The sequence below is a fragment of the Leptidea sinapis genome, chromosome Z (assembly GCF_905404315.1).
Source record: "Leptidea sinapis chromosome Z, ilLepSina1.1, whole genome shotgun sequence".
In the NCBI taxonomy this organism is placed as follows: domain Eukaryota; kingdom Metazoa; phylum Arthropoda; class Insecta; order Lepidoptera; family Pieridae; genus Leptidea; species Leptidea sinapis.
In genome coordinates, this window is record NC_066312.1 from 14,625,104 (window position 1) to 14,637,893 (window position 12,790).

Sequence of the window (12,790 nt, forward strand, 5' to 3'; positions counted from 1 at the left end):
CTAACACATAGTGTAAACTGTTTCGTTACCATGTATCTAGTTTTAAAGTCCAGTTATATTTTTTGTATTGACGTTAAACAGGCACGATAATGATCTAGTTAGCAAATCCAGTTTAGTGTATGATAGTTTTGAACGAATATCTATGAAGAAGTAATAGGGAAATCAATAATAATTAGTAATCTAAGGGCAATATTTCACCGGCACACCATAGCAGCGTAACCAGTCGCCGCCACCAATAAAATATGTACAGCTCTCTATAGAGCCATCACGCTGGTCATGCCACCACTAATTACTATAGAGGTGTATGGTGTCCCTCACTCGGCCTCCAGTCAGGCCTCCAGTGACGATCCCACCACATTGCGTTTTATTAATTGTGTATATTAATTGCATACTATGGAATATTCAAAGCAGACCGTCAATTAAGAATAAATCCTCATCAGATCGCTTACGCTTACGCTTTAGCCACCACTGTTTCTTTTTCTCTTGAATTTTCTCTCCTACGTACATACAGCAGTAGTGCTGTCTCTTCAAGGTACATTTTGATATCGTCTTAATGTGATGTGTGTCTAGTTTGGTAGCTTACGGACACCACGGTGCGTGACTGATTGCGCCTCCATGGTGTCCCGGTAAAATGAAATCCTTAATCTCGCCAACCTAGCAAGCAATATTTACCACGTCACATAATAGCTAAATATAATCTCAGTTACCTACTCCAAAAGCACGAATAATGTTTGTTTTCGGTAATTTTGAATTCACACTGAATTATTTTATAAATTTACGACATATGTCCTACACAGTGCGGTTTTCAAGGAGCTTTCTTCCACGTACTACAAAGCTGTGGAATGAGCTTCCTTGTGCGGTGTTTCCGGGACGATACGACATGGGTACCTTCAAAAAAAGCGCGTACACCTTCCTTAAAGGCCGGCAACGCTCTTGTGATTCCTCTGGTGTTACAAGATAATGTGGGCGGCGGTGATCACTTAACACCAGGTGACCCGTACGCTCGTTTGTCCTATTCCATAAAAAAAAATATGTTGTAATATTACTATAATGATATTAAATACAATTTTGTATTATCGTCAAAATAAGCTAAATTGAAGTCTCATTTAACTAACATTAACATTACACATGAAAATATAATATTTCTAAGAGTAGCCTTAGTAGTTTTATTAATAACAGATTCCAAAGGAGTCCTTAGGACCAGGACAAATTCGAATAAAATTTTATCGTATTTTGCGTGATATTTTTATGAATAAAATGATTACCAAGGCTATGTATACAAAGGACCTTAAGGCGTGAATAATTTGTCTGCTACCTTACCCAAATTTATACAAAGAGATTCCGAAATGAAATCCTGAAATGCTAAAATGTTTCGCATATCAAAACATATAAGGATTACTTTACCTATATATTAGTATCTATACTTATAAAACCACTCAATCCCAAATAAAATTGCTAAAACTTTATCTCATTTCATAAATGTTTTATTTATTGAAAAAGGAGGACAAAAGAGCTTACGGGTCATCTGATGTAAACTGATCAAAAAAATAATTAATTATTTCACAAACCGCTAAATAGATTCGATTTTGATATTTTATTTAGGTTTGAGATTATGTTTTGTAAAATTATATACCTATCGATGTCATTTTTGGAAATGGGGAAATTTACAAAACAAGTATTTTTAACGCTCCCTCATAAATATGAGGTGTACTCATACGCTAATCTTCATAATATATATTATAGCTTTAGCGGTTGAAAGTACTTTGTAAACAGATTATTAATATCCGTATTAATAAACGAAATTTCAATTAAATCATCTAATACCGCGGAACTTACAACAGGCATCGATCATAACTCAGCCCTCGGTTATTAAAACTTATGCCGTACGGTTTTCAAATTTAATTCTGGACCATAAACTTTATCCTAACACTAGCCTTACTAGTAGGAACACACAGCGAAACTTTCACACTCTGATAATAAAATTCCATAAAACTTTAAATTGAGTCGTCTACCAACGCCTGACAGATTTGAAACAAGAGGGTCACATTTTATCTCTGGACCTCACTGGAACGTGAAGCCCCTCCTGTTCCCCTTCCACACTCTCGTGCTCACCATGTTGCGTCAGTACGGTTTGCAGTTTCATTACCGTTAGGTACATGTTGTGATTTATTCCTGCTATCACTTCTTTTTTTTATGAAAATAAGGGACGAGACGAGCAGGACGTTCAGCTGATGGTAATTGATACGCCCTGCCCATTACAATGCCGCTCAGGATTCTTGAAAAACCCTAAAAATTCTGAGCGGCACTACAATTGCGCTCAAAAGATGTTAAGTCTCATTTGCCCAGTAATTTCACAAGTTACGGCGCCCTTCAGACCGAAAGAAAGTAATGCTTACACATTACTGCTTCAAGGCAAAAATAGGCGACGTTGTTGTACCCATAATCTAGCCGGCATCCTGTGAAAGAAGCCCCCCACTGGTTTTTTGAAGTTTTTGCTGTTACGTTTTGACTTTTGTTAAAAATATTTCTGTAGTTTCTGCTGTTCTGTGTCACCATAACTGTACTGCCAGGAATATATATACATTCTTTATTTAACGCAAATTAGTTCATTGATTTATCATCACTATGATAATAATAATAAGCATCACACCTTTACATCAATCAATAATTCTGAAAAAGTCAATCTTTGTTTATTTATTAATTATTATATGCGATGCTTGTTTTGCACACCGTAACAAAGCGACGATGTGACGTCATCGACATGAGGTCCAGAGTAATGTACGAGTAACCGGGTAGCGTAATTAATTCTTTATCTGGGGTCTTCAAAAACTGATTCATTACTCTCATTCGTTGTCATGACAAAAGAGACTAACGTTGAGCAGAACGTATTAAAATAATAATCTGCAGTATCTGTTGTTTGGTTTTCAAGCGCGAAAATCGCGAAGAGTAGCAATCAAACAATTTATATCCAATACTTTGACTATTCTCAATTTTCGTAAGCAAATCGTTGAAAAGTCCCATTCTGCTCACGGACGAGTAAATACAGAAGTACTCTCCGCCGTGATATTAGCAAGTGAAGCACCGTTATGCTAGTGTGAGTGCGGTTACGGGGGATACTAGTTACATAATTTTTTCCCCCTTAAATAATCATATTATATGGCTACAAATCCTTTACAATACGATGGCATTTTTAAAATATTTTATTGAGATACAAACTGATCTGTCACAGACGATGACAATTCTCATAATAGCCGCCTATCGGCCTGTAGTAGTGTAAGTGTGTGCGTGGGGCTATATATTTACACGTTAATCGGCTTGTTTTGGTGCTACACTGTTATGTAAGTTGACAGAGAGTCCTTATTCTTTTACTTGTCCGTGATTCTGCTGATATATTTTACTTTCAGGTTGAAAGCAATATACCCAGGTGTCGTCAGTGATGACAATGATATGCACCACTTTAAACGCAATTTATTCGTTTAATCATGCGGTATCCATAGAGTACAAACATTCCGAACCTTCAGGTATAGATACAAATACATATACTTAATACAGTATGAATTTGCTGATGTGTAATTTTTTATTAGTTGTCTTCAATATTAATATTAGTTTCAGTAATATCAGTCGCTGTGTGACCTTCACGAAAATCGTCACAGAGATGTTCATGTCATCGACTAAATTCACTGAACCAGAAATATAGAGTGCTACGAGATAGAACCCAATCATCAAATTCCATTAGAAAGTTTTGGGTTTGGTTAAAAATGGTCTATTAGACATGGCACAATTATCCTTACGAACGAGAGTTACAATGATAAAGTATCATCAAGATAGGTTTGTAAAGATTTACTTTGTTCTTAATAAAACCTTATTCGGATACATAGCTTAAGAGATCGTGAAATATTACAATAACTCATTATTAGGCTCAAGTCTCTAATTATAGCTTTGGTACAAACCGTGTGACTTCATTGAATAATTTTTAAAGGGAAAACTTCATTTCATAATTTAAATACTTGAATGAGACTTAGCCGTCACGCTTGGTTGTGAAAGTCAATGTTATCATTTTTTATTTTATATCATTTCAAGCTCATCAACCCACTAAAATAGCAATAGGTTTTCAAAATGTTTGTTTTTTTATAGTCAGTACTAATATAGTATAATGAAAATTAACTTTAACAAACATTAAATTTATTAAAGTTAAATTTCATTACTGCAAATAACCATCGTTACATAATATTTCGCTTCAGTATCATTATTTAAATACAAATATTTTATCACCCGAATATCTTACTCACACTGTAGGCATTTTAAGTCATCGATAAAGTTACGATATTCATAAAAAAAGACACGATGTTAATTAGAGATTAAAAATCAGGTTTTAGCGAATATAATAATTAGTTACGATTTTTCACCATTCCTTGGCTTGAATTGTGTTTAAACCGGCCCTAAGGGAGTCTCGCTCGGTGAACATAATACAAATGACGATCAGTCACGGCATAATTCACCAGAGTACCTGATCACAATTACAATTACAATTATTAAATGTATTACAAATGTTAATTATGAAAACAGAATAAAAAAAATGTCTTATTCACCTCATCTTGATGAAGTCGTGACTGCTGTCGTAAGCCATTTAACACAAAACGTTTTTTTTTATTTCTAGTTTTTGTAAATAATGAAGTACCTTATTTGGAATACAGATTCGTATTAAGCGATAAAGCCAACCTTTTAAAATGTAGCTTTTTATTGTCTATTTAAAAGAGTTTTACGAAAAAAGGAGGACAAACGAGCTTACGGGTCACCTGGTGTTAAATGATCACCGCCGCCCTCATTCTCTTGCAACACCGGAGGAATCAAAGGTGCGGTGCCAGCCTTTAAGGAAGGTGTACGCGCTTATTTTTAAAAGGTACCCATGTCGTATCGTACCGGAAACATCGCACACGGATGCTCAATCCACAGCTTTGTTTGTTTGCTTTGTACGTGGAAGAAGGCTCCAAAAAGTTCTCAGCAAGGGCACAATAAATATTGTGATATGGGATTTTATGCTTAAAATATATAAATATGTAATGTTGCAGCCAGAAAGGCTATCTCTCATAACGCCAGTATACTTTGATAGCCTGACACAAAATAAATTATATGAAAACTAGAAGATAATTCGAACCCCAATTAAATGGTAACAAAGTAAAAACTGTACATTGAATATTTCTGTGTTCTCTAAATTATTTTTGACTGTTTATCCATTTGTCAGTTTGTTTGTGTCTATATCCAGGTAAAACTCAAAAACTACTGAATAGATCTCATTCGAATTTTGCACGAATATTAACAAGAGATCGGGATGATATAAATACTAAATATTGTCACGTTAGGTTACGGGGAGCAGGCCGGTCAGCTGATGGTAATTGATGCGCCCTACTCATTACAATACAGTGCCGCTCAGGATTTTTGAAAAACCCCAAAAATTCTGAGCAGCACTACATGTGAGTCTTATTTGCCCAGTAATTTAACTAGCTACGGCGCCCTTCAGACCAAAACTCAGTAATGTTTTAAACATTACTGCTTCACGGTAGAAATAGGCGCGGTTGTGGTAACCATGATCTAGCCGGCATCCTGTGCAAAGGAGCCTCCCACTGGTAACTCCCTCCCGCTTTATATAGCGTCTACGTTTATAGAAATACTAACTGAATGTTTACCACACTTAGCGCGCATGACAAAACACTGGGTTACGAAACTTAAATAATGAATTATAATTTAATATTTACACTGGCGACAGGAAGAGTATTCAGGTTGAACTGCGGTATTGCAAATTATAACCTATAACTATGTTGACTTAAAATTTGTGGCCAAAATTATTTTATAACAAACAAATCAGTTCTATGATAATCACCGAAAATCTTTTAATTCTGGTTATTGCGATTCAGCGTTAAGTTTTCTCATGAAGCTCTTGCATATGACAGTTTTTTTTAATGATATTAAATTAATAAGCTTCTTAATGGATAGTCAAATTCAATACAAACATAGCAATCCAAGAACTTAACGCCACTTGCAAGGCGTCTTTTTCTTGCGTTTTTTAGCCCAAGTTTCACCAATGACACTCCAAACTGAGTTCAAAACAACTTAGTTTTACGTTAACGAGTTCAAATGCCAGTCTTGATTTTGATTTTGAGCGTGTTCACGTAAACTGGACTTACATTAAACAAGAGAATGTATCAAATATCGATCATAACTCTAATCGTATATGTATAAACAAAATTAAAATATTTAAATGTCAATGTTATATTACGATAACGCTTGACAGCTCTTGAATGCGATCAGATTATGTTGAAACTCCGAAATTTGGTGGTCAGTATTTAAACGCGTTTGGGCTATATATTGTAAACTTGTTTACAGGCGTAAACTTAGTTCAAAGTGTTGTAATCATGTTCTACTTCATTGGTGAAATCAGCCCTTAGAGAGCAGGGAATGGGTAGTTAAGCGAAATCATCACCGAATTGTGGAGATTCGTCGATGAAATTTAGAATTATTTCTTGTCATTTTCTCGTCAGTGAAGTAAAATACTTTACATACGACAAGCGACCTGTTCGCCAACGTATATTAAGTCTGTACTGAATGTGCAACAAATTATAAACGTTGCATATTCTACCACACTTGGTTTTTTATTCGATTGCATTCCAGGTTACTACCTTATTATAAACATTCCTACCTACTGGTAGGAATGTTTAATTATCAAATACTGAGAGGAACAATCAAACTTATGCCAGCCTGATATGTTAACAAGCGCTACCAACGTAATGAACTGCCATAAGACAATCCCAATTAATAATTACATTTATTTTACTAACTCATTACTCTGTTGGACACGTTACTTTATATAAATAACACTGATTCTGGAGACTCGGTTTCAGATTCTTAAAAGTTATTGTGGGTATATAAGTATGGATATATACATATTTATTTATTTATAATCGCTTATAAAATGCTCACAGAATACCTTTACTTATTTATGGTGTATGTGGATGATGCAGCTACTGTACTCAATAACTTTTGTATTCATTTACATTTACTTTTTTGACTTACTCGTGTAAGACATTGACTATTTGACGTTTGTTGCATCATTTTACATATTATATTGTAATAGAAATGAATTGTAAATCGATGTAAATGTAAATCTTGATATAAAAGAGTGGCAATGAGTTTCTTACTACTTCTTCTCATTAGCTCAACCCTTTACGAAGTAGCGGTAGATTCAATAAGAAAAATTTTTTACATTCATAAGTGTCATGTCCGGGACCTACGTGAATAAACTGATTTTGATTTGATTTGATTAGAAATAACTAATAGCATATTATATTCAGATCGTTAGTTAACTTGATTCATGTAAGTTAGTTAACAGTTGGTAGCATTATCACGGTAGACGGTCGTGCCCTATATAAGCCAGAGCGCTAAGTTCGAGTAGGCATTTCATATTGTGAATTGTAAAGGGACACTATGCCCTAATTATCTTTAAATTGTTAACAATATGTGTATATTGTAATTCTAAGTGGAAACTTTACAATACAGATGTAACAGTTGTATTATGTGCGTTAAGATTACCGGTTGGTAATCTACACTTAAAAGCCTTAATATTTTTAAAATTGATTCACTTACCATACTGCGACCACTGCGGCTGCGTAGACTGAGCCTCGCGCTCCAATCACGTCTGGGTACGCGACCCTCAGAACTAAAAGATCTTTTTATTGGTTTTGACATCTTGGAAAAATGTCAAAAATGTCACTTAACAAGTAATTGTTTTAAGCGTCTCTATCGCACAATAACACACACTAGAAAATCACTATACTTAGTAGTCTATCACTAACATGTCGAATAAACAAGTTATACCAGAAAAAAATTATAGTCAATTGTAACAAAAAAAACTAACGAAACAAAAATTTACTGAAATAAAGAGTAACCGAAGATACAGCAGAAATACCTGAAACAAAGAAATATCCGTTAAATATTTTATCTAAAACAAGTTAGTTGTTAACTACCGAAATTTTATTTTTTCAATTAATTATTCGTTACATATACATAGGTACATATATATAATCAAATTACATGGTATTTTGTCTTAAATAAATAAAAAATAAATGTAAATATGGAATACCATAATTCTAAAGTTACTAGGTTACTCACACGACGTATTGAGGTATATAATATAAAATAATTTATTATAATGATGATAGGATGGTCAACCGTAAATATTCAGTAGGTTTTCAAATCTGAATGAAACTTTCATTCAAAGATATTAAAGTACTCTTTGCAAACAAAAGAAGTAGATACTGGAACATTAATTTTCTTAACTATTATCTATATAACTGGAATATTGATTTTAATAGGAAAAATTTGTGTGTTAAATTTTACAATAGAACAAGTTAGTATGGTTTTCTTCTAGAGATGCACGTATGTCACGCTGTGAATTTGGATATTTCTTGAGCTTCTATTTAAGAAAAATTCTCAGCTCAAAGAACATTTCTCAGCTCAACTTACACCTATGTATGAAACGTGGCTTCACCATTATAATCCAGAAACAAAATTATTGTATATAAATGAGATTATCCTCTCCAACCCTAAAAAAATTAAGGCGAGTCGTTCGCCCGAAAAGATCATGGGCTTTCTTTTCTGGTGTGTAAAGGAGTGGTCATATTTGAATATTTCGACTATGGATACACTGTTACTGGCTCTTTATAAGCAAAACCAAACTTGAAACTGTGTAACAAAATTCGTGAGAAACGGCGGAAGGTAAACAAGAAAAATTGTCTTGTCACAAAAAACCTCAAAATAATTCTCCGGCTTACAGATCCACCGTCGCTAAAGGTCGCTATAGTTTCGAAATACATTAGAATCTGCCATATTCAGCCGAAAAAAACCTAGTGATTTTCAAAAAATAGTTAACCATTCCAAGACCACATTAAATATAGCACCAAGACCAAGTTTAATTTAATGATACTTGAGTACTAGCCAGAATCTATAATCCTCGTGGGTATCTTTTTGTTCGGCCTTAGGCGAATTATACCCAGCATCGACAGCTGTGGGTACAGCAGGTAGCCGCTACGATATTTAGGTATGGTATTTTACTATTATCACCTATAATTCTTCTTATCTATATTCTTTAAGACCCCATTTTTTATATATATATAATATTATACTCATTATATAATTAAAATGGCAGAAGATAATCGAATTTTAACATAATTATGTAACACAATTCCATTCCAAATTAAGTTAAAAATTTAATTTAAGAAATCTATCTACTATCAAATTTTTACAAATTAAAAATTCTTGTAGAGTGGCCTAAATATTTAGGTCTAGCATAATAATGACTTTGTTTTGCAATAGTTAAAAAATCTAAGAGAAATCTCTCTGCAGGCTTGGCTGATTATTTTATATTTCGACCCAATCTTATATCTCAACTCAAGTCAATTTTATTAAATTATTAAACTACCAGACGCTAAAAGTAAAGTTTACAGTTTACATTCCATAATTAGATTTTCAAGATGACTAGATGTGTAGCGATAACCGTCGTCAAATCTTTGAAGCAAGGAAACTTGATTCTCGCCAAAGATAACTATTATCCTTACACGCTCCGGTAACTACCCTAAAACATTTAATTGAGGAAGGTACACGAAATGTTTCTGTAACATGAATATACACTATTTTCCTGAAATAGCGCTGCTACAGATACAAGAGGTCTTGTTATCAGATTGTGGTTTTTGTGTTAGAGCTCAAAAGAGAATCACAAAATGAAGCAAAATAACATCTCTGTTTGATAAAATGCCAGGTGACATCGGACAGTTCTGAAACTGTCATAACCATAATGTTAACACCAGGAACAGACATAAGCTAATAATGCCTACTACACAGCTAATTCGAGTTAGTAAGTCTTTTGTGGGGCGATGTATATGCCTTTACAACAAGATCCCAGAAAATGTTCAAAACAAAAGTATTACGTTGTTCAAAAGAATTGTTAAAAAACGTTTGTAAAGGTTACTATAACATAAATGACTTTCATAATTATACCACAGATTGGGAATGGAGCGACCACCATCAGGCTATTAAATAATAAGTTTAATTGTACAATATTACTTTGTAAACATATTTTTTGATGAAAAAAAAGCCAGCTGAGTTTGTGGCGCTCATTCTTCTCAGGCCTGGCTTTTATTTTGGAATGGGTGTTAGTTTTTTTTGACTTTCAATAAGTGATGTCACATCCCTTTTTGAATAAAAATATTTGAATTTGAATTCTTTAAAAAAATGGGGTTAGGAGGGTAAACATACAAAGTGACAGTGAAGGAAAAGTTATAAATTAACAGAATTGATTCCGAATTTAGAGTTACTTAATTTGAGAGAAATCATGTGAAATACACTAATCGCAGATTTATTAGTGTATTTCAGATATGTATCACGACATAAGAAATTGAGTTGTACTCGTACATACTGACTTGTAATTTATATTAATATTTTTTTTGCGCTGCCGAAGAGGCTGTACACTATTTCTTCTGACTCATACCTCAGTTTGTTTTAAGTGGAAGTAGAAGGGAAAGAGTGATTTAAATACATCATCAAGATTTTTTTAAGTTTATTTTGCAAGAAATAACTACACTGTATAAATAAAGAGGTCTTCTACAATTTATAGGTGAAGAAAAACTGTGTAACACGTTGAAAATTAAATTGTAAGCCTCTATTTTCTGCAACCCACGCACAATAAAACAAAGTGACATACGTATCGCGAGTGCAAGACGTAGCTTTGTTTTTCCCCTTTTTTTAAGGTCGCTTAGAACAACAAGGTTATCAGCGACCACAAATACAATAATTATATCAAACTAAAAAGATTACAAAATTTGAGGAATCGTAGAACATTACAATACATATCAGAATCACTTAATATTAGGTATCTATCACTACTAAGGTTAAACATTTGTCTTTCAGAAATATAACTAGCACATTCGAACAAAACATATTTGACTGTAAATCATGCGTTGCCTAACAGCAAGAGTCTCTATTTAGAGATTAAAATTATCTGAAGTTTTCACGTTTCAGTTTTCACGTTTAAAATAATGTGAAACAGAAATTAAAGAAATGTTTTTAAAGACTATATTTGCATCTACCAGCTTCAAATATTTCTTGTATCTCAATGTTCTTTTATTTATTTTATCATGTCGTGTATCATGATTGTTACGAAATAAACTGTATTGAACGGATGATCCAAATTAATCTTTGCTTGATTGGGAATTCAGTTGTGAGAGCGTGTCGAGGAACGTTTTGCATTTTGAATGTGGTTCTTTTTTGAATTGTTGCTTTAAAAAGGAGACACACTTACAGCTGCTCTTAATATTCGATCTATAATCATTGCTGCATATTGCATATCACTGCTTTGTTATTGAAGTTTTTATTGTTTTGACGTTTGTTTTTTAATTTGTAGTAAGTTAATTATTTAAATTCAAAGAACGTGGTGATACTGATACGGCACGAATAGTTTACGTTAGTTATTTCTAGTATTATGTCCTATGGTATATTGCTATAGGGCAACGCTACCGATATTCATTTAATATTTGTGCTGTAGAAGAGGGCTGTTCGCGCTATTTATAATCTAGGTCCTAAAGAATCGTTGAGAGCAAAAAAATTAGGGAAAACGACATCTTGACTGTTGGTTCTTAATATATCCTTGATAATGTAATGTATGAGGCACATAAGTAATATTGCTAGATACCCTCATTACCATAAAACCTACTAATCGGGACGAGTCGAGATAGTAAGTCTTTTGTGAGGCGATGTATATGCCTTTACAACAAGACCTCAGAAAAACAAATGTTTCACGAAATTCAAAAGAATTTTTAAAAAACTTTTGTGTCGTAAAGGTTACTATAACATTACTTTCACATTGATCACAGATTGGGAATGGAGCGACCACCCTCAACATATTAAATAATAACTATATTTGTATGATATTACATTGTAAGCTTATTTTTTATGAAAAAAAAAGAAGCCCGCTGAGTTTGTTGTGTTTATTCTTCTCAGGTGTGAGGCATACTTTTTCGAATGTGTGGTAGTTTTTGACTTTCAATAAGTGATATCATATCCTATTTTTAATAAAAATGTTTGAATTCAAATTCGAATCTAATAGTTCTGTGTCGCTATAATAGGTTTTTTTACTTAACCCAGATTATTTTATTGATTTTCATCACTATGAAAATAATATCAGCATCACAACACCTATTACATCAATCTATAATATTGACAAAATAAATGTTGTTTATTTATAAAATATAATAATAATAAAACTTGTCTTCAACGACTTCAGATCTAGAGATAATATAACCGGTATAACCCATATTCAATCTATCTCTTACTTGAGATATAAATCGTAACTATCGTTGACTTTTCTGTCCCAATAAACTTATCGACGGTAACTCACCTTATCCGTACACGCTGCCTGTCAATAGGATGACGTATAGCTTACCAGCGATAGATGGAAATTGCAATCCACGTGTCCCAATTGAAGGCGATAAGAATGACTTACGGCCGTTCCCAATATACTATCTATAGATAGAGATAAATTATTACCTTCTACTGTCAGTAATTAGCTGTCAATAATTTGAGGCTGTCCCAATATATCCGATAAGTCATTCTTATCGCCAGTTCACTGTTGCAATTTCCATACAAACTTCTATCCATGGTAAGCTATACGTTGTCCCATTGACAGACAGCGTGTACAGATAAGATGAGTTACCGTCGATAAGTTTATTGGGACAAAAAAGTCAAC

The 12,790-nt window shown here is 33.4% G+C and overlaps 1 protein-coding gene across 1 annotated transcript in view; it reads right to left on the minus strand.

The window, feature by feature from the left end:
• The window catches only part of LOC126978941 (adenylate cyclase type 6-like), a 308,068-nt gene that overhangs the window by 175,347 nt on the left and 119,931 nt on the right, over positions 1-12,790 (minus strand). Inside the window, exon 2 of the mRNA XM_050828068.1 lies at positions 7,639-7,960. Within this exon, the coding sequence (XP_050684025.1) occupies positions 7,639-7,740 (102 nt within the window). The 5' untranslated portion in view covers positions 7,741-7,960. The remainder of the gene's footprint in view (positions 1-7,638; positions 7,961-12,790) is intronic.